Source organism: Thamnophis elegans, chromosome 4, assembly GCF_009769535.1.
Source record: "Thamnophis elegans isolate rThaEle1 chromosome 4, rThaEle1.pri, whole genome shotgun sequence".
NCBI lineage: Eukaryota > Metazoa > Chordata > Lepidosauria > Squamata > Colubridae > Thamnophis > Thamnophis elegans.
The window spans coordinates 72,892,336-72,915,427 of NC_045544.1; the positions used below are offsets into that span (position 1 = coordinate 72,892,336).

The window sequence follows — 23,092 nt, forward strand, 5'->3', positions numbered from 1 at the left end:
GCAGCATCTACTCCATTAATTATAGTGTGTTTATATTATCTTATATAACCACCTATCTATACTGAACTCCTAGTATGTCAGAAATGTTAAGCTGCTGACAGAATCACATATTGCCTATCCTTATAGAAAAATGTGCTTAGATGAACAATGCTTGTAAAATTATAGTTTTGGAACTCAAACTTATATAAAATTAGCTATTATGTTGTCAAATTAACACCAATGTGTGGTGCTGATATGTAATCGATGAAAAGGATTTTTTCCTCCAAGGCAGAGTTGTTTAGTACTGTTGATTAGTGTATTAAGATTAATGCACCCATTTTATATACTAATTAGGAGAGCCAGTTTGGTGTAGTGATTAAGGCACAGGCTAGAAACCTGTGGATTGAGTTCTAGTCCTACCATAGGCACAAAGCAAGTTGTGTGGCTTTGGGCCAGTAACTTTCAGTCCTAGGAAGGAGGCAATGGCAACCACTTCTGAAAAACCTTAACAAGAAAAATACAGGGCTTGTCTAGGTAGTTGCCAAGATTAATATGAAGTATATATTTAAAATATCATTAACTGTTGAATCATGCTGCCATTTTGGGCATTGTTTTCTGAGGGTTTTCAGAGAATGAAATAAATGGAGGAATAAATGTTTACTCATATCTGCACTGGAAGAAGGTGACAGGAATTCTTAAATGTAGCCTGAAAATATGTTGATAATATCAGTGGATTTTACAACCCATCTATGATTCACTTGCAAATTCGAATATCATTAATGTTAATTAAGGGCTAATTGTATGCTGAGATCACTCATCATCAGATAAACTAATCAGCCAATATATATTTTACAACATGATTTAATGAGATGTAGATTGATGATTTGCATACCTGGTTCAGAATTGTAGTCCAGGCAGTTAATTCCCAGTTTTTTATTGGCACTCACAGCTATAGAAGACTACAACATTGGCACCTTAAATCATATTTGGGAATCATTCAAACAGCAGTGCAATAAACAAGCCACATACAGTTTTTTTGTTGTTTGTTTTGCAGCCCTTGTCTTCTGCACATGTGTGAGTTGGCAGGTCAAAGGTGTTCAGATTCTCACCCTGAGATGCTTAATTGTTCTTTTTAACATTACGTTAGTCAAGTTATGAAACATGTATATTAAAGATTAATAGAAAGAAGTTAACATCTAAGATATATAAACACTTCCCATTCATTTTTAAATTAAAAAGTCAATTAAATTAAAAATGGTGTTTTGATCTTTTTTTTACATCCAGCTTCTCATAATAACATAATTAACTTTTACACTGCCAAGTATTTGTTGTTTAGGAATAAATTTTAAAATTTCACTAACATTATAAAATCTAGATGGACAATCTTTCAGTTTTTGTCACAGACAAGGCATAAAGTAAGAGATCTGATTGCTATGTCTACAGTAAAAGCCTATTCTTGGAAGAATTCTAAACAGAGCTAAGTATTTAGAACAAAATATTAATTTAAGGGTAACAGTTATCCCAAGTTGAGATATTCCAGCACAAAAATTTGCAGAATTTTGCTGAGGTTGTCAATAGTTGGCTTGTCAAGATTCTCTTCATTGTCCTCCATAGTGTGCCATACTCTAGGGAAAGGTGAAGGTATCAAGTGTAGGATTGGAACACCTGTTGGGATAAGAGAACAAAAAGATGAAGAGTTGGTCCAACTTTTGAGACAACTGTTATTTCTCAACAATGTTGTATAATACAAAAATTGAAAGCATGATGGTGTTAATGTTGTAATCACATTGTTTAGTCTACTGAATATCAGAACATTACTAAAACTCCACTGCTGCTAACATTGTAAGAACATTTAAAGACTAACCATATCAACAATAGATTTTGCCTATCAGAGATAATAGACTATTTTGAAGTGGGATCTATCTTTAAACATAAACATTTTAAAGTCCTGTGTGTAAATAGCAAATCCACTTTTTACCTCTAGAACAGGTATGTCCACAGGCAGAGGCAAATGATCTGACACAAACTTTTCCTTTTGTATATGTGCCCTGGGTGGACCCCTGAATATCCTAAAGGGCAAGACTTATGAACACTCCCTGCCCCAGAGAAGCGTATTTGGAGCAATAGACTGAAAAGTATACCCTTTGACAAAATTACTTTGTATAAGTGAATTGAATAGACATTGGTCTAAATGTTTCATTTACGTTTTTATGTTTATATAATACTCGGTTGATGGGACTCCTGCCAATGTATTTCCGTTAATTTGTATTGCCATGCTGAAAAAAAGATCAAAGATCCCTCAGTCTATCATTCTCTCTCTGTATGTAATTTACAATCTGAAGTGGGATGAGAAAAAGAAACAATTGTGCAATATTACCATAATTATAATCACTGACTTCCTTGCATTAATATTATGATTTGTCAAAAATAAAATAAACCACATTCTGAAAAATGGGTTTGTGACCAGACCTGACTCTATAAGAATGAACATTTGTACAATTCCTTAAGTTTGGAGAAAGATTTGCATAGATAAATAACACTTCTATATATATTGCTGAATGTATGTCAATTTAAATACATTTTAAAAATCCATACCTCTTCTCAAAAATGGAATATGGTCATCCTCAACTGGATGTCGACGTAAATTACTTCGGAAGTACTGCCTCTCAGAAGAATAATTATGTAGCAAACCCAAATCATGAAGGTTTTGTTCTGCAAGATTTTTTTTAAAAGTAGCAAGTTATGAATATCAAATAATTGTTTTTTTTTAAGTTCTCAATCCGTTTAAAACATTTTGAAGCAAAAAATGAGTTTTCAGAATTCTATGCACCCTCAATGCTTTGTGAATGCAAACTCATAGTTATGATTGCTACTGTATCCCAGAAAATGGCCTTAGAACAGATATTTTGCTTAATCTGTATTGTACTGTTTTGGTAGCCAAGAGCCAAGGTGGCGCAGTGGTTAAATGCAGCACTGCAGGCTACTGCTAGATCAGCAGGTCAGCGGTTCAAATCTCACCGGCTCAGGGTTGACTCAGCCTTCCATCCTTCCGAGGTGGGTAAAATGAGGACCCAGATTGTTGGGGGCAATATGCTGACTCTCTGTAAACCGCTTAGAGAGGCCTGAAAGGCCTATGAAGCGGTATATAAGTCTACTGCTATATGGTAACATTTGTATAGTTTTTATCTTAATCAACAGAATCCACAATGATCTTAAAAAAATATGTATATATGACTAATTTCTTGAAACTTCTGTAATGCATGCATTTTTGTTTAAACATCTCCTTCAAAGGGAAAAGATGTTTATAGCAACATTTGTGATAGCATGGTATTGCTAGAAATACTCTACTGTATAAAACTAGAAGATGCAAATATCCCTTTACTAGTAAAACTGGTATATTTTGTAAAATGTTCTTACCAATGGATTCAAGTCTCCCAAACCATCGAGCTGTATTCAAAAAGTAAACAGGAAAAACAGGGTTTCGTGCACCAAGTAAATCCATCAACACAAAAAGATCCTACAGGAAATGGGTCAAGGTTAGTCCTTTAAATGCCAATCTCAGAGCTTTACCCATAAGAGAATATTAATGATTGTCTAAAAATCAGTGAATGTTGACAATTCCAGACAAGTATTTCAACATATTTATGTTACTGTACTTCTACTGTTGAATAGAAATATCTCACTGAGATTGAAATCTTCTGCTCACAAACCTTAGTGTGACTCTTATTGTAATTAGTAAGGACTTGATTCTGATTAATAAGTCTACAAAAACTTCAGATGACAACTGCTTTTAAGTGGCATACTTCTATATTTGTTTTATCAATTAACTCTACCTTTGTTTGTCTGTTTTATCTGATTAGTTTTTATTTCATTGCAGATTGTTTTATTCTGTTGGTGGCATCATGGTTAGAATACAGTATTGCAGGCTAACTCGGCACCCTGCCAGGAGTTTGATTCTGACTGGCTCAAGGTTGACTCAGCCTTCCATCCTTCTGAGGTCAGTAAAACTGTTGGGGGCAATATGGTGTAAACAGCTTAAAGAGGGCTGTAAAGCACTGTGAAATCGTATATGTCGAAGTGCTAATGTTATTCTAAATGATAGTTTAGAAAGTCATGCTTGCAATTCTTTTCATAAACCTACTCATATTTAAGGTGAAGAACATAGATTCCATGGTTCTTTATTCATATCCTTGTGCTCTAGGAGTATGGCTACAAAAGAACTGAAAAATTTGGGATTTTATAGGAAGGACTTGGTTTTGTGCTAGGACTAGTGATTCTTTTACTACAAACGTTGCTCCTATACGAACAATCATTGCCTATCAGCACAAAAATAACAGCAGAATCTATTTTGTTAATTTCATTAAGAAAGTTTGTACTAAATTTTGAATGTGCTATGTAATTAACTTTAGAACTCTGTTTCTGAAGATAGATTTCTCAGGCCTACATGGTCTCCTCTAAATCCAAGGACTCAGACATGGGGACCCTGCTCAAGAAGGATATCAGACTCAGGAATCAGGAGCAATCAAGCACCAAAGGCTGACTGTGCTAGCAATAATCTGGAACAAATGCAGAACAATGTAAAACACAAAGATCCTGATCCCAAGCAGCCACCCAGCCTAAAAACATGCTGTGAACCCTGGAGAGTGGAGTAAAGGAACACTAAGAAGCAAAAATAGCAACTGTCTTAATTAAATCTTGTTCACACTAGCTAATATAATGCAACTACGAGAAGTTGGTTTTTCAGTTGGGAACATCTACTCTAACCATGGATTGGCATTTTTATGTTACTCATTCCTATGTGTTATCTGAAGCCTGGGCTGTCTGATTATTTTCCATGGCACTTAGATCATTGTACTGTTCCTGGTTTACATATGCCCATGATCTGATTTGGCTTTGGACTGACAGGCAAAATTTCACTTTCTTGTTAGTGTTCTTGTGTGTTTGCACACATCAGAGGTCTGCCTGCCAAAGCCAATAGTTCTTAAAAACTTAAAAGTAAACAGATTACAACTCAATTTTGTGTGTATGTTCATCCTGAAACAGGACAGCTCCCTTGTAAGGGTCTCCTGTCCCCCAAAGAATATCTTCCTCTCTTCCTGCTTAACAGATACATTTGGAGGCGACTTCTCCCCTACCATTCACAGCACAGCCCCCAATAATACAGCACTGTACAATTTCCCTTTTCAAGACCCCATTTAAAGTAATAATTGCAAAATATTTTTGTCTCTCTTCCATTTTTTTCCTTTCTTCCCAATCATTATAACATTTTAAAAATTGGACTAATAGGATTTTATTTTATAAAATAGGAAATTAATGTTACGCCAAAAACTTTGTATAGTTCTGCCATTTTCATCCCTGTATCCATTATTTGTAAAGTTTTCACTTACAATGCCTTGAATTTGATTTGTGTTCCTGACACCTGGTGGATGGGGAGTAGATGCCATTTTCTGGGCCAAAGATCTAGAGCCATACAGGGAATCTGAAGGCGACCATCGCACAAAAGCTTCTTCGCCGTCAAAGAAAATAAGCTTCAGAGAAAGATCTGCCTTGGGTGGCAAGCTGCTTTGCTATGGAATGAGTGGAAAACAGAATGGAAAGTGTGTCACTTTACTTAGAATCACAGTAAATGCAGGAGCAATTTGAAGAAAAAGCAAATACCTTCAGAAAAGAAAGCTGTCTATCCAAGGACCTTGCCAATTCTAGCATCATTGCACAAGGCACAGCTGAGTCGGTGGCTCCAACAAACACTTTACCATCCAGTTGTGGCGGAAAATATTTTGAGTCATAATGGCAAGCAACCACCAAATGACGCTTGGCAAGGGGATTGAGAGTACTGATTATATTTGAAAAAGTGCGGTATCCATAAGGAGTATGACTCTGAAATGTGTCTTCTTCAACAAGCCAGCCAGCCTGCAGTCCTTGTAACCGATGCTTGATATGCTAAAATATATAGAACCAAAAATCAATAGTGATCAATAGTGTTAATTTTTAAGTAAGCCCTTACAAATCAATCCTGCAGGTGCCAACAAATTTCCTGAAGAAGATTAATGAAACCTATTATTCGATAAATGTTCATTCACAGCTTTGAATACATTTCTCTTCAGGAGACCTTTTCTAGCCTATTGATAATGAAGCAGAACAAGTCTTCTGTTTCAGGCTGGAATTCTGTTTGTATACTGCAAACCAAAATTTTGCACTAAGCGAGCTCTTATCAGCCTTTTTCAACATGGTGCATTCCCATAACTTTCTGCCAGCTCACCTGTTATCTGCAGCATCTAGGAACAACTATCAAATACATCTAAAGGTCATCAGGCAAAGAAAATGTGATAATATACAGTATTTACTTACGCCTTTCTCATTTTTAGCTTTTTAATATAAGAATGATTCTTTCAGAATGCTGGTACATTCACATACACCCACATCTTGGGTATCTCTTTTTTCCTCTATTACCTCATGTTGCAAAGGAACGGATCAGAGAGGCAATTGTATATATGGACAAATCTAAAGGTTTTGGCCATTGTGAGCTTTGAATAAGAGTACTTCTGCAGTGAATTCTACAGAAAGAACTAAAGGAAAATCAGAATGAGAAGATTCTATAGCCACTACATTTTCTTTATGGTCATAATTGCAGAAGGCATAGAAACGTTTAAAAATATCTAAGGCATAGAAATTGTTCAAAACATGAGAAAAATGGACTTCAGTCAGCAATTCCAGATTGAAATGCAAGAAAGACTTATGAAAGTAAGAGGTTCTCAATCCCAGCTGCTGTCACTTAATGATATATAATTGCTGCTCCCCCATCTGAGGATATATCTTTGGATGTTTCCTTAGTAATATGTTTTCTCAGCTGCTCATTTCTATAGCAGCTCAAGAGTTGCTGCAATCAAGGCCTAAGAGAGCCTTCATTATCTTACAGAACATGTTGATACTTGTCTGTAAGTAACAGGGTTACAATTGCTGAAGGATAGTTAGAAAAATGTATCTTCTATAAAATCAAATCTATGCACTGAAAAACAGGACTTTCTGCTGATCAGAACAAAGCTACAAAAGACATAATTATGTACACGTATACGTATAAAGACACTGGCAAAGAAAAGAAGAATTTTACTTTAGGCATCTTCCTTTTGGTAAATTTATTAGAGCAACAATCTTAGTATTATTATCTTAAGCTCTAAGTACAGAGGTGGGTTGCTCCAGGTTCTGCCCGGTTCAGCTGAACCGGTAGTGGAATTAATGCCTGGGTCGCAGGACAGGCAGTGACCCAGGCCTGCCATGCCCACGAACCGATTCCCTTGCTGCCACTGGGCCACTGTCATTTTGTTTTTTAGTGACTGCATGTGTGCAGTTCCCTGTAAATTGTTCTGTGCATGCGCGAAAAACAATTTACATTGAACAGTGCACGAACGAACAGCACGTGTGTGAGCAAAACAAGCACATGTTGCGTGTGCGTTGTGAACCATTAGTAAAACTGGCAGCAACCCATGCCTGTCTAAGTACATGAAAGGTCCCCAATATAGCCCATCACAAACTAAACACTTTGCAGCTTTTTATTACCTTTACCTTTCAGAGATTTTGAGAGGATAGAAAAGTGGGGGGGGGGAATTACCTGTAAGAATGAAAATGTATTTTAGGATATGGATTAATTCCAGAACACATAATCATAGGTGTTGATTATCAGTGATACCCATGGTAGTCTGTAAATGCTAATTATCTAATTGTTTGAGAAGGGCAGAAATAAATAAATTTGTGATTGGAAATCCTAATATGCAGGGGAGACTTGAATTAGGTTTGTCATTTTCAGTGGTATGAACATCAAAGGAATTTGTCATACTAAAAACTTTTTTTTCAGAAACTGTACTGATCTTCTCCAGGAACAGTAGTACATTCTCTTTTTTGGATATGTTTAATTACTGCAGCACAAGAGATACTATTTTTGTTTAGGCTATTTATGAGCAATCTCCTAGGAAACAAGCATTTAGTAGATATTCTTTGAAAGCGTTTATCTGCCTTTTTTGCTTCATAAATTGCAGATCATCGAGCTTATATATCATCATATTCCAACTATACTAAGAATCACCATCATTTTTGGACAACATCTCCAATTGATCAGAATTTAACATAATAAATGTCCTGCTTACTTGCGACTGTATTTTATGACTGTAAAGTGTAGTTCTTCCCCAAGTTGAAATATATTAGTTGCTAGTGGCTATTTCCTGTGCTATCATTAATGCTGACAACATAATTACTTTCTCCATTCCAGGAGCATTAACTGTGTTTCAATTAATGATTACTAATTCTACACCTGTATACCACCTCCTGAATAATAAGCAGCATAGCTTAAAAATGTGGAGGAAGAGGGAAGCAATTGAAAAGTTATTGCCTTTGTGTCTGTCTCTAAACCTCCTGTTTAGAATCATTAGTTGTCATATTATGACATAGAAAAGTGGATAGATGGCCTTTGGCTTGATTTAAGAAGGCTTTTAAATTTTTCTTGCAATGATATTACCTCTGTGACATTTATATTGCAGTGTACTTATTCTATCTTCTCTATGCCTGTAGAATTATTTTACCTCTATCAGTAGGTACAACTTGTTCTGTCTTACCTGTCGCACAGCATAACTCCCAGGTGATCCTGGATATCTCTCAATCAGGATTGGATGAAGGTCATTTTGCCACATGCGATTAACATTTGTCTGTGAAGTGACCTGTCGGATGCTAGTTGCATTTAAAATGGTTGGACGATGGGAATACTGCAGAAAGAATTAAAGGAAAAATCAGGATGAGAAGTTATATTGCTTATGTTGTTTTGTATCCATGATGGAAACATTAAGATAAAATAACCATTATCAAAGTTTATGGTTAACATGATAACTAGCAATAAGGAGCTATTATCCAGAGTTTAATCTATTGACACACTGTGCATGGAAATGTATGGCATTTCTGTAAGGTATTTTTACATGTACACATGCTGTGCATAAGTTAAAGACTGAAGACATTAGTACAGTGACTCCTATTCTCTACTCCTATTTTTAGAGAAGACATAGTGCCATTAATTTCTTCCAAAAAGCAATTATTTTGTACCTCTTCCTAAGACTCAGTTCTAGCACATGCTAATTTTATGGTATATGGCAGTGTTTGTGAACCTTTTCGGCACCAAGTGCCGAAATGGGATTGCGGGAATGTGGGGGAGCGCCAGAAACCGAAAGAGCAGCTACCAGGCACACATGTGTGAAAGCGCTGGAAACTGGAAGAGCAGCTCAGGAAGCTGAGCTTATGATTTCCAGTGTGCGCATACATGCTGGTCACCTGGTCTTCTGGTTTCTTATGTGCATGCGTGCACAAAGAGCAGGTAGTCAGTGCGCGCGTGTGCACTGGATACCAAAAGCTCAGCTTCCCGGCACGTACATGCATGCCAGGGAGCTGTTCTTTTGGTTTCCAGTGATCCCGCCCATGCAAGGAGCAGGTGGACCGGCACTGGAACAGCAATGGGAGACAGCTGGTGTGCCTGGAGAAATGTCTCTGTGTGCCACATCCGGCACGCATGTCATAGGTTTGCCATCACGGGTATATGGAGATATTTCATTCATCTCCTTCCTTTGAGTCCTGGAAGAATGTAAGATGTAGTTTGATCCACATCCTTTTTCACTTCTAAGTATTTTTTAAATCTTTACTATTACAAATTTAGCATTCTGCTAAAATTATAGATTTCCATAAATAATGAAAAATATACTAAGAGATTTTTTTATTAAAAATGCATATTAGGCAACAGAGTTTTTAAGAGTAATGAAGATTAAATTGATTGTAGTTAAAAAAATAATGGAAAAAATTAAAATTAAAATGCTATTCCATTTTACTTGCCAAGAAACTGTTGCATAGAAATCAATAAAAGGATGATTTTGATAAAGTAGTACAAACATTTACCAATGCCAATTTGTGTCCACTGAAAGACAAAATAAGATACAGCTTTACAATGCTGCTGCAGCTGCTAAAGAAACAACTCCTTTGCTAGGTAGATAAAGGGATGAGAGAAAGAGAGAGAAGTAGCCCTTGACACAACCGCATTTGATTATGACTATTCATGTGATCACGTGGATGCTGTGATGGTTGTAAGTGCGAGAACCAGTTGTAAATGTAAGGCCCGTTTGTAAATTAATTTGTTTTCAGTGCTGTTGTAACTTCACATTAAAACTTGTACTTGCAAAGAGCTTCAATACAAATTAGGCCAAATTACAAGATTTTTCAATTCCACAAAAATCAATCTAATCGCTTTTCAGCCGACTACCTAAATTCATGTCAATCCAAATTACAAAGTTTGCTGGACTTTTTTTTGCTTTGGTGCCATACTTTTGACTATATTAGGTGGTAGATATAAGAAAACAGCAGTCATCCAAAAACTATCCCATTGGACCTAGGAGAGGTAGAATTGATTGAAAATGTAATACATTTTATACTGAAAGTCATTTGAACTCCTACTTAGCAAAATGCCAGGCACCCCGACAAATTTTATATTCTTTATCTATTGTCTGATAAAAATCCAACTCTGACATATACAGCTGCAAAACTGTTACCTAGTAACAACCGTTTGCAGCAATGTATTATCCTCTAAGGGCGAAAGTTGATGTTAATAAAGTTCATTCTATTATATTAGCCATTAGACGTTATATTTCATAGATGCTCTTATGTCTATGACTCTTGTCTAAGACTATAATAAACTATTTACTTATGTGTGCCAAATATTTGATTTAAAAAACCCCTAGTCTTTCAGGTAAGTAGAGCAATCCTCCAGTACAAAGAAGATCACTTCTATTTCCATGTTTAAAAAAAAGAGGGGGGAGGGGATGTTGAAATTCTCCAGTTATAGACTGTGCACTACAGGCTGCCTGATCATGAACCTTTCTATTATGATAAATTGAATATATGCAAAACACAATAATACATATTTACTAAAATAGGTCAATGTAATTGTTCTTAATGTAAATTAAAATAAATGCAGAATAAATCCAATCAACATTCAGAACTATCCTCATTATAAAGTGCAATCTTGACATGTTTTATACATAAATATTTTATCACTTAGCTACTACATACGTACAGTTCATGGCTATTCTAATCTGGATGAAAGAAAAACAAATGCTATGGTCCCGAGACGGCTCTATTCCCCCAAAATTAAAAGATTGATTATTTGAATATTTTGTAATGAAGGTTTCTTTAGTGTAATATGGAGAAAGAATTGCTCATATTTTCTTCAACATGAGGATGCTGAAGTTTGATTAGGAATGTTGTGGTTTTTTTTTGGGGGGGGGGGGGAAGACTCAGAATCTAGCCATAGAGGCCATTTGTCTTTTTTTCTCTTTGTAATCTTCACATCCTATCAGATTTCTCAACATTATTTGACATTATTATAGGTGTCCGTGTGCTTCCTATGCTTCACATAACTACAATTAATGTCATTCTGTTGGAGCCAGTCAAATTTGGGGGAAATTATGTTAGTTATATTTCAATGTGCTAATGGTGCATGTGAAGTTTAATGTACTTTTTCACAGTCTGTAAAGCAGATCAAAATATTGCCAGCATAATTTGCCTGTATCTACACAATCAGTCTTGACTCTGCTTCTCTAATGAAGCTGATAGGTGGTTGCTGTCTTAATTGTTTACTAAGGGGTAAGTTAAAGTACATTGATTCAGTGGTGGGATTCAATTTTTTTTACTACTGGTTCTCTGGGTGTAGCTAGGTGGGCATGGCTTGGTGAGCATGGCAGGGGAAGGATACTGTAAAATCTCCATTCCCACCCCACTCCAGGGGAAGGATACTGCAAAATCCCCATTTCCTCTGGATCAGCTGGGACTGGGGAGGCAGAGAATAGATGGGGGCAGAGCCAGTCACAGGATGTATTTACTTGGATCGGGATGCTCTGTCCACAGTCACTCATGCCCTCGTCCTTTCTCACCTGGACTACTGTAACGCTCTCTACATGGGGCTGCCCTTGAAGAGCACCCGGAAGCTTCAACTGGTCCAGAATGCGGCTGCGTGGGTTATCATGGGGGCACCTAGGTGCTCCCATGTTACACCCCTCTTAGGCGGCCTGCACTGATTGCCAGTTGTCTCTCGGGTGTGATTCAAGGTACTAATTATGACCTTTAAAGCGCTCCATGGCTTAGGCCCAGGGTACCTGCGAGACCACCTACTGCCACCGGTAGCCTCCCACTGTCCAGTGCGATCCCACAGAGTTGGCCTCCTCAGGGTGCCGTTGGCCAGAGGTGTCGGCTAGTGACCCCCAGGGGGAGAGCCTTCTCTGTGGGAGCGCTTTCCCTCTGGAATGAGCTGCCCCCAGAGCTTTGTATAATCCCCGACCTCCGGTCCTTCCGACGCGCCCTAAAAAGTTGGCTTTTCCAGCAAGCCAGCCGGGCCTGAACAAATCAAAATAAATTATTGATCACTGTTAATTTTAATTCGAATTTTTTTTAAAAAAATGTCATTGTCAATTTTAATTGGGTTTGGGATATTCTATTTATTTTTTTATTTTTTGTTTTGTATTATGTTTCTTTTAATGTTGTACGCCGACCTGAGTCCTTGGGAGAAGGGTGGCATATAAATCTAATAAACCTAAACCTAAACCTACTGGTTCTCTGAACTATTCAAAATTTCCGCTATCAGTTCTCCAGAACTGGTCAGAACCTGCTGAATACCACCTCTGCATTGCTTGATGCAAGAAAAATATCAACCAATTGTTTTGCTTGGCTGCAGCTAAGGCTTGTCAGGTGATAGTGACGTATTGCAATTTCTGCATGTGTATTGGACACTGATATACATACAAAAGGCATTGAGCTTTGATTGCAACATATACCTGCCATCTTATGGATTTTGACTCTTTCCTTGGACACCTCTACATAGACATGCCTTCATGTTTAATGAGACAACTGAGACAAAGCTTAGGAAATACTTCTTGAGAAGTATCCAGATGTTGCAATTAATGCAAAATGTAGGAAATATGCTGCTAAGGAGTACAAAAAGTGTCAGAATTTTATCATGATTGTACTGAAAGATCATCACTTTTTATTGTTGCTTACTGTACTTGATACAATGTAAGCCATCAGTGCAAAAAGGTTTTAGGCTTTTTATTTAAAGGTGTGCATTTCCTGTAATGCACCTGCTGTGATTTGCAGGTAAGCCCACATTCTTTCTGGCAAGACGAAGGGGATCTTCTTCTGTTGCTCCCAGGCTTTGATATGACCTTCCCTACTTTCTTGGAAGGATTTAAGTAATTTATAAAGGTGCTTCTCTTCCATAAGACTTTCAACTGTTAATTAATTTTAGTAACAACTTCAAATGTTTGTCAGAGTAAAATACCAAACAAAGGATGAATAAATGCCTTCTTTGCCAACCAAAGCTATGCATGTTTCTCAGGAGACATCCCTCCCTCCATGGCAAATTGATTGAGCACAATTCTTATTATGCTCTGCTTGGAATTTGCCCAACTGACCAGTTTGGGATCTACTCTTCTATAAAAATAGAGGATCATAGTACTATATTTGCCCAATAAAAAGTTCCAATTTTGCCCTCCCCACTGATGGAATTTGAGGCTCTCTCGATTGAAGTAGGTCTGTTGTTTGGATGCTCTCTCATCAGGCGCTGAGCCACTTCAGATATCTTGACTTCAGCAATGCTGCTATATTATCATGTGCCTTCAGACTTTGCCCATTAGTTGGTGAGGGAGCTACCATATTTTCCTCTCTGGTGCCTGAGGGCTGTGCAGCTGGGTAAGAGGCGTTTATTTGTACATCAGCCTTCCAGATCACTTATTTTTATGATACAATTAGCCACCTCATTACCCTTAAAAAAAGAAGACGTACATCATGCTACCGGATTTCGTCTGGCCACTCCACAAATAAGAATAGCAATAGAACAAGGGTATAACACAAAAGAGTTCAGGTCTCTACCTCTCCAGCCACCCCAATGCCCCATGCATCATACTGGTATTACCATGAAAAAGAAAGAAGCAGAACATCTAGATGTGCATGTATGTGTGTGTGTGTGTGTATGTATGTATGTATGAAAAACAAAGTATATCTTCCCATACCCATACATAACACACACATATATACTGTTACTCACACACACAGACACATTTTCTCCCTTTCATTCCCCCAAAGGCCAAAAATGCCGACCACACAGACATTGTCTCCTCTTGGCTGTACTTGTCCCAGCGCCTCCGTTGCACCCACAAAACAGGGGACGCTGCAAGCCACCCACCTTCTCCTGAGTCCAGTCCGCTCTGTCTTCTCGGCCACCTACATGCTGCGGGAAGCCCGGGAGAGCCAAGCAGAGTGCCCAGGCCAGGCAGAAGAACGCCGCCGCCTTGCTATCTCGTCTCTCTCTGGCCATGCCGTTGCAGAAGCAGCGGCCCCTCTATCGGCTGGGCAGGGGGCGAAGCCGACCCCAGCTGCAGGTGAAGGAGGCTCGCTCGAGCCTCAGAGCGAGGCAGAATCAGGCGAAGAAGCGGGCGCAGCGTTGGCGAGCAGGCGGCGATGGGACAGCGGCGGCGCTTCGCTTCTGCCTTCCTGAGGCGCTTTTTTGGCTCCGCGTCCGGCGAGTTTCTGTCTTGCCTTGCCTACGTAACGCGGCGGGAGAGATGCTAATTCCCATCCCAATCAGTCCGTTTTCCCCTCAGGAGTGGGTGGGCGTTTTGTCCCTGGCACCACGTCAGCAGCATCAGGAGGACAACAGATGACTAATCCCGCCACTTTGGGCTGCAGCCAGAAGGGCAGCTCCCCCGTTTCCTCCTGGTCTTTTCCTCCCAAAGCGAGCGAGGCTCTTCTATGCTATAGATGGTTTTTCCACTGATAAAAGTGAGCAGCGAGAGGCGCCTCGTGGTTATCATATTATTATTATTATTATTATTATTATTATTATTATTATTATTATTATTATTATTATTATTATTATTATTTTACTTTTAAGATTATCGTGAAGTAATGAATCAAAGCGTGTACTGTATTTCTCTCGAGTTGTTTCCTATTCCAGACTGATCAGCCAGCAAAACATTTATAAATTATTGGAAGGATATGGGATTTGGGAGACTTTTTAGTGCGACGACATTAACGGTATTACTGAGCAAAGCTCTTACAAGCAGCTCAGCAAACACATTGAATTCCACCTACTGGAAGCTGGTACCTTTCTGATGGGTTGGAGAACAAAAATTCTCCAGAATTCCCAGTCAGCATGCTGGGGATTACAGTTTAACTCGTTTGAATGTTTGCCTGATTGTGGAAAAGTTCTCCATAAGTTTTCATAAACCGGATTCAAGTATAAGTTCCTGCAGAATGTTTATCTTTTAGTACACTAACATTGTTTTAATCGATTCTACACTGAGTTTGGGGAACTTTTTTTCCATTTGAAGGGTCCCTTTCTCATTGTTTCCCCAGCACAGTATGTATGTTATCAAATATGGATTGCAAAAATCCTGATGACTGCTAGATGCTAGAAAACATTAAGGATTTTTGTAAATCTTTGTTGCTATCTAAAATGATAAAAAATACTGGTGCCCTTAGCTGGTAGCCCCTACTTATGGGCATAAATAGTGTGTTAAGCATATGATAAAACATGTGGTTTTAAAGAGTAAAGGGAAACTCAGCTTTTTTCCACTTCATGAATGATTGTTCTTTGTCCTGAGTTGGCTACCATAGTTTTATTTTATAAAAAAGGAAACAAAAATAAACAATAGTATCAGTTAGCCAAAATTTGTATATAGTGTGAACACATCCATTGAGTGGTTTACCCAACCTGATAAATGAAATCTGTTTAACCCTTTTTAAATTGAATACATAGTATCATAACTAGCTGCATTGACACAACAGACTAAGCCACACCAAGCAAACATTGTGACTGGATTAACCTGATCAATAAATAAAAGGAAGCACTTGTCTCAGGGGTGTCAAACTTGATTTCAGAGGACCACTTCAGGATTGTGTTTGACCTTGGGGGGGGCGTGATGTGTGTGGCCAGGGTGGACATTGCCAGCTCGACATCACTTGTGCCGGAGGTGCCTGTGGCGGCCCAAGTGCTCTGCCAGCGAAAACAGGCTCACAAGCTCCATTTTTGGCCGTGACGGCCTCCTGCAACCCTCTTCCAGCAAAAATGGAGCCCAGGAGGTCTGCACACAGCCCTCCCGAGTTCCGTTTTCTGAGGCAGAGACACCATGGGTCAGTCTTTCGTTATTTTCAGGGTGGCCTTGCGGGCCAGATCTAAACACCACATGGGCAGGATTTTGACACTCCTGACTTATGTGATATTCAACAGTCCTACTAGGAAAGTTGGAAAGTTCCTCAAATAACTAATGAATTCACAGGTGTTAAGCTAGGATCGGTTGATATTTCAGTCCTGAATAGTGCCTCTAAGGTTTGAGTCACTTTTGCCCAATTATAAATTAACTGATCTAATTAAATTCCTTTCAACTTTTGGACATAGAGACAGAAGGCTAAGGAGCTGCAAAAAAGGACTGCTTTAGTTAACACCATATCTTCTTTTCTATTATTTTTACACATCTGCTCTGCAGGAGCTTGTTTGTATGTGTGAAAAGGGGATGAGTGAAAGCAGAGAGAGCAATTTTCCAACTCTGTAAGTGGCTTTAATTGAGAGACCGCCTTCTGCCGATTACCTCCCTCCGACCGATCAGATCGCACAGACTGGGCCTCCTCCGAATCCCATCTGCCAGTCAATGTCGACTGGCGACTACACGGAGGAGAGCCTTTTCTGTTGCAGCTCCGACCCTGTGGAACGACCTCCCCGTCGAGATCCATACCCTCACCACCATCCAGACCTTCCGCACAGCCCTTAAGACCTGGCTCTCCCATCAGGCCTGGGGATAGGTTCCCAATTTACCCGCCCGAGTGTTGACTGTTGAATGCAAGTTGTGTTTTATTATTTTATTCTGTTCACATATTGTTTGTCTTTTGGTATTGCACCCCCTTCCCTGCGATTGTAAGCCGCCCTGAGTCCCCTCAGGGAAAAGGGCGGCCTATAAATCCTAATAAAATGTCTAAAAAAAAATGTCTAAAATGTCTAAAGGAACCACTGGAGTTTTTAAATATGTCAATAAAAGGAAGAAGATGGGCTGTGAAACTAACCAAGGTACCTGTTCTTCAGCAAACTGAGAGTGCTTTCTGATAGCTGAGTTGCTTGACAATGTGTTACAATGCCAGAAATCCAACATTTTAGTTTAATCCAAAAGGTAGTTTGCTTCTTTGTAGCCTAACATATAGTACAAACTCAACCACAGTTTGTAAACCACAAATACTGTATTGAAAAAGCATTGTTTATTGAACAGTAGTTTAGAATATTGTGTGAGCATAGTTGGGTTAATAACTTCCCCAAGATTCACACCAGACATGCTTTTATATGTGGTATAAAGACATCAGCTGTCCTCCTCCTCCTCTGGGAGATAACTGGTCATATGCAAATATACTGTACAAAGACTACTGTGTATATATTGCCATGTTGCAAAATATATTTATAATAAATGTTTTTAAGAAGGCCATCCAAAGAGATTTTAATTGATGCATATTAACACTGCTGTTTCAAGTTATTATATCACATTCAGTACAGTAATCAGAACTCACCACTGGGAGTTGGATATTTCCCTCCTAGGTAGATAATTTTCCTTGTCAGAAAATTCGAGGAATCACAAAAGGAAGGTCTTTATGCAAGCTGCAGCTGAGCTGACTTCGATGTGCTCAGTAATTCTGATTCATATCCTGTTATGAATCCGGCTGCCTTAATGGCATTGAAGAAGTGCCAGGAGCCTGACAAAAGAACATCAGTGTTTTTGTGACTTGTGGACACTTGTTTAAATGGGATTATTTCCTTGCAGAGATGCATAGAACAATGTTAGCAATAGACATCTAACTTCATGGTGGCATTCACACAACACACTGAGCTACAATTGATCTAATCTAATTTTCTGAGTTTGCAGACTACACTAAGTCGTAAAATAGCACATGGACTGGGCTCACAAAGCATCCTAGGCAGTAAGAGCTGGTTGACTAGTTTGTAGTTCATAAACCACAATCATTAAAGACACATTCACCCTCTCTAATAATTAAGGGCAATTTATGCTATCATCATCCCAGTCCAGCGCCATTCAACTAATCTTAATTTCAAATTTTGATTTCTGCAGTGACAATAATAACCAAACTAGGCTTATGGCCACTTGATTAATGAGCTCTTTAGGATATGAAAGAGGGAAGATGATAATATAAATAGTCAAGCTTTTAAGGGACATCTCTTTTTAGAATTTTAAGATAACATAAATTCATATTTAAAATACTGTAAATTTCTTGTACAATTGTTGAGCATAATGTTACAGTGCCACCTAATGGTTTACTATGCTGAACAAACTGTTTTGACCAGTGTTTATGTACAATACATTCTCTAATTAAACAGATTCTCAGTTATTGAATGGCTTTCAGTTTTGTGAAGTTACTGGTGAATTTTATACAATCTATACCTGTAGCCCTGATCATGTTTGATAAGGCAGGAAGCTGCATCAAATATTGCAAAATCAATGAATCTCTTCCATTTCCAAATTTGGTCTTAGGATGGCAGGCATTGGGTTAGACACAGGTATTTTAAAGATGCACATGCACTCCATATTGTTGGATCATATCTTCTAATAACTGTAGCCAGCACAGAGAGCACCAAATCAAGAAATCCGATTTGGCTATAACAGTTGTTGGAAGGTGACCTAAATTTATGTGTAAAAGCTTATTCAAGCTGCAGTTGGAATATACATGTTATATTTTATTTTACAAAAAGTATTTGGACTGTTTGTAAATCAAATGCATAATATAATATGTAACTTTGGGGGGGAAATTCTGATTTTTAAAAAAATAAAAGTTGGCTCATAAGTAAGTGACATGAATTAAGTAGAATTTATTTTTAGGTAAGTAAATGTATACTGTATAGGATTGCAGCTATAGTATTGTTGGAAGAAATGTCCATCTGGGTTCAGTTCCAAGTGGGAAGAAAGACACTGGAAACATGGAGATTGCTTGGAAAGATGGTTTAATGGTAGACAGGACCAGATGGTTTGAGGTCCTGGGCAAAAAAAGTGAGTGGGTGGGTGAGAGAGGGAGATTTATAAATTTATACCCTCTCTTGGACTCCACCTTGGAGCTACCTGTTCCTGTGTAAGAAATGTAGTCTGATTGGTTGTCAGACTCCCATGGGGCCATGCAGGAGTAATTTTGTAGGTTTGTCTCGAGTCCCAGGCCTGGTTGAATCTTGCTGGGTGATGATGTAATGAAGGGGCTTTGGGCAATTCCTATTATGATTTAATGGCTTTGTCTTGGTTTGGATCTTGAGGAAGGGCTAATTCTATCACTTTGGAGCTGAAAGTCTTTTGTCTTGTAGACAACCAAAATATCTGCTGGGGGATGGGCAGGGAGCTGAGGCTCTGAGTTTGTCTTTAGAAACATGTTTCTCCTTTAGGGAAAATACAATATTATACCTTTTTAATATTTCATAGAATATTTCAGTTTTCTAGGAGAGGGGTGGGTGTTAACCTCTTACAGTATAAAAATGAGATGATATAAGTTCCTAAAATTAATTGGGGATGAAGGAGATGATCTAAAAAGATTGTCTTTATTATGTAGTGAGATCAGGACAGAATTGCCGATGGGTCCCTGGAGATAGTTTGTTATATGTTGAAGATGGTCTGTAGATGCCAACGTGGATTAATTAAAGTCGAGAAAGGCAACAGTTATTATAACAATAGGTTGGTGTTGCAGGTCTTCCTGCTGGAAATTTAGGATTTAGGATTTTAGGATTTTATTGGTATTTATAGGCCGCCCTTTTCCCTGAGGGGACTCAGGGCGGCTTACATAAAATAAGGAAGGGAGGGTACAGACAATAGACACAAACAATACATAGAAGTAAAATAGTAAGCAACATTCATTCATCATTCGGGTGGGGATAAATTATCTTTATCCCCAGGCCTGACGGGCTAGCCAGGTCTTAAGGGCTGTGCGGAAGGTCTGGACGGTGGTGAGGGTACGAATCTCCACGGGGAGATCGTTCCAAAGGGTCGGAGCTACTACTGAAAAGGCTCTCCTCTGTGTAGTTGCCAGTCGGCACTGACTGATTGTAGTCTGGACTTCCAGAATAAGGGAGAGGCCTGCTGGATTCAAAAACCACGTTAAGTAGTGAATTATACAAAAACCATAATTGCTGTAACCATCCATTAAGCCAGAACCAGACAAAGCATAGTGTTACTTAGTGCACTGTGTGAGCTCAATTGTTGATCTGGAGTAACAATAAAACTTATGTTTATAATATCCTCACTTCTGCTGGCAAAGTGCCAGGACAACAAAAAGCTATACCATAGATATTCAGCCTGAAAACTTGTCAATGCTTGAATCTGGCTTCTCTCTAATAATTGCTTTGGACAGAGTTCAGACCAACTCAAACTCTTTTGTCATAAGGATAAGAGTACCAAGCTGTCAGTTCTCTCATACCACAGCTTATTATATGCTAGTTGATCAATCTTAATACAGAGAAAAGCAACAAAGATGATTTAGGGGACTGGAGGTTAAAACATATGAAAAATGATTACAGGAAGTGGGCATGACTAGTATAGTGAAGGACCAGGGGAGACATGACAGCAGTCTTCCAATATACTTGTGGGGCTGTCACAGAGAGGAGTGGGTCAACCTATTTTTCAAAGCACCTGAAGGCCAGACAAGGAATAATGGATGGAAACTGATCAAGGAGAGATTCAATCTAGAAATAAGGAGAAATTTTCTGACACAGAGAACAATCAACCAATCCAACAGCTTGCCTTCAGAAGTTGTGGGAGCTTCATCACTAGAAGTTTTCAAGAAGAGATTGGACTGCCCTCAGTCAGAAATGGCGCAGGGTCTCCTGCTTGGGCGCGGGGGTTGGACTACATGACTCACAAGATCCCTTCCAACTCTGTTATTACGTTTGTTAGTTGCAAAGTCATGCCAGACCCATCATGACCCCATGGATTACGTTCCTCCAGGCCTTCCTGTCCTCTTACCATCCCCCGGAGTCCATTTAAGCTCACACCTACTGCTTCAGTGACTCCACCCAGCCACCTCATTCTGTCCTCCCCTTCTTTTGCCCTCAATCTTTCCCAGCATTAGGCTCTTCTCCGGTGAGTCCTTCTTTCTCATTAGGTGACCAAAGTATTTGAGTTTCATCTTCAGGCTCTGGCCTTCTAAAGAGTACTCAGGGTTGATATTATCTAGGATTGACCGGTTTGATCGCCTTGCAGTCCAAGGGACTTGCAGGAGTCTTCTCAAGCACCATAGTTCAAAGGCCTCAATTCTTTGGTGCTCAGCCTTCCTTATGTCCAACTTTCACAGCCATACATTGCAACTGGGAAAATCATAGCCTTGACTATACGTACTTTTGTTGGCAGAGTGATGTCTCTGTTTTTTAGTATGCTGTCTAGATTTTCCATAGCTTTCCTCCCCAGGAAAGTTAATTGTGTTATGTGCTGCCATATCTGGGGGGCAGCAGATAAGCAAATATAGGTTGGAGGCTGCTTTATTCTTCCACATCTTGCAGGATCATTGTCTTTTTACTAAGCCTCCCATAAACCTCCAGTCTTGACTCTGGAGTACAGTATACAGCCCATCAATACTAGTGAGTAAGCAGAGGACTTTGAAAACCTTTCCATTAGGCAGAGCCCCAGTGCCACACTGACCCACAAATTAATCAGCCACCATCTATGCTTGCATGGGGAGGGATGGACCCAATCCAAGGGATTCGTTTTTCTGGTTGAATGTGTCGTGCAACTCCAGGAAATTTGAGTTAAAAAGAATAAACCATAAACCAAGTCGCATAAATACAGTCATCTCTTTGTCAAGAGAAACGAAACAAAGAGGCGATCAGGAGAGGCAAAAACCTTGCCACGGCAGCAGGCTTTGGAGGCCTATGGGGCGATAAATGGAATGGTTTATTCTCCTCAGATAGGAAGACACTGCGGACCAGAGGCATCTGCTGGACGGTCGCGAGAGAAGGTGGTGATCAAATGCGCTTGGAATTTGGGACACGAACAAGCGAAGCTCCGCTTTCTGGCTTCCTTCATCCAAGAGCTCGAGAACAGCGAAAGGGCTTGTAAAAATAGTTCGACTGAGGCACGGAGAGGCTACTCATCGAGATATGGCATAGTCGACTGAAAGAGGAGAACCCAAATAAAACTTCGCGACGTCTCTCGGACGGGGGGTAAGTTCAAAATTAATTCCTCCTCTCGCTCAAAAAAAAAAAGAAAAAAAAAGAGCAGAACCCTTTGACGCCTTCATCTCCTGCTCAATCACACACACACACACCCAATACTTTTCTCTGCTCCTCGTATTTCAAGGCTCCCTGCGTAACCCACCCAGCCTCCTCTTCGCGATTCAGAACATCAACCGCCACAGGCACTAGAAGTAACGGAAACTCGGTGCGTCTCCTTGGCGCCTGCGCTGTCTCAACCTTGCCGCTTCGCCGCCGCGACAGCCTGGCGGTCGTTGTAGTTCTAGATGGCTTTCATTTCGGGTGGAAAAGGGGCGAGGGAAAACTTCACTTCCCAGCATGCTTCTCGTCCCCTCCCGGGTCTCTTCTGGGGCGGCTGAGACTTTTTTTTTAGTGTGTGTGTCTGTGTGTATGTGCGTGTGTACGTATATGTGCGAATGGGTGTCTGTGTGCGCGAAAGTGGGAGCGGCGGTAATAAGGTGCGTGTGAAGCCACCTCGTCCCGCGGCACATTTTCTCGAACCTACAAGTGAGTGGTCAAGAGTTACGGGTGGCGAAGGTGAAGAAGAAACCCAACAGAAAGAGATAACATGGAAAGTTACTTCAGTCCGTAGGAGGCGGTAGTGCCGCCCTTCCCAGGGTACTGAGAGAGGGAAGGGAAGGGAAGCCGAAGCGAAGCGGAGTGAGGCTCGAGCTCGAGGTGAGGGTTTGACTTGCAGGCACTTCAGCTTTTGCGCCAAAAAGGCGACTGCCGCTTCGGGACAGATGTTGATGTGACTGGGGGAGGGGAGGGGAGGGGGTGAGAAACAGGCCGACCCGGTCGCGTCCAGGTGTGGCAGGGCGAGTCTGTGAGTCT

At 39.7% G+C, this 23,092-nt stretch overlaps 2 protein-coding genes across 3 annotated transcripts in view; one reads left to right on the forward strand and one right to left on the reverse strand.

Annotated features, from left to right (window-relative positions):
* Positions 1-822: 822 nt before the first annotated feature.
* QPCT (glutaminyl-peptide cyclotransferase) lies at positions 823-14,648 on the reverse strand. Its single transcript, XM_032216577.1, has 7 exons — positions 14,231-14,648; positions 8,583-8,729; positions 5,638-5,919; positions 5,367-5,546; positions 3,397-3,496; positions 2,575-2,691; positions 823-1,644 (listed from the first exon to the last, which is right to left on the reverse strand). Exons 1-7 carry the CDS (start codon positions 14,360-14,362, stop codon positions 1,496-1,498), a joined length of 1,107 nt encoding a protein of 368 aa, XP_032072468.1. The 5' UTR covers positions 14,363-14,648; the 3' UTR covers positions 823-1,495.
* Positions 14,649-22,590: 7,942 nt separating this feature from the next.
* The window catches only part of PRKD3 (protein kinase D3), a 55,782-nt gene continuing 55,280 nt past the window's right edge, over positions 22,591-23,092 (forward strand). For both annotated transcript variants that reach the window (XM_032215721.1, XM_032215722.1), the window contains exon 1: positions 22,591-22,936. The gene's annotated coding sequence lies outside the window, so the exon portion shown is untranslated. The remainder of the gene's footprint in view (positions 22,937-23,092) is intronic.

What these genes read in the sequence shown, in the direction of transcription:
- QPCT (XM_032216577.1), bottom strand. Translation starts at nt 14,362, where the DNA reads ATGGCCAGAGAGAGACGAGATAGCAAGGCGGCGGCGTTCTTCTGCCTG. An exon ending in GACAGCTTTCTTTTCTGAAG is followed by an intron (nt 5,547 to 5,637) that starts GTATTTGCTTTT and finishes CTCATTCCATAG; the next exon opens with CAAAGCAGCTTGCCACCCAA. An exon ending in CAAATCAAATTCAAGGCATT is followed by an intron (nt 3,497 to 5,366) that starts GTAAGTGAAAAC and finishes CATTTCCTGTAG; the next exon opens with GATCTTTTTGTGTTGATGGA.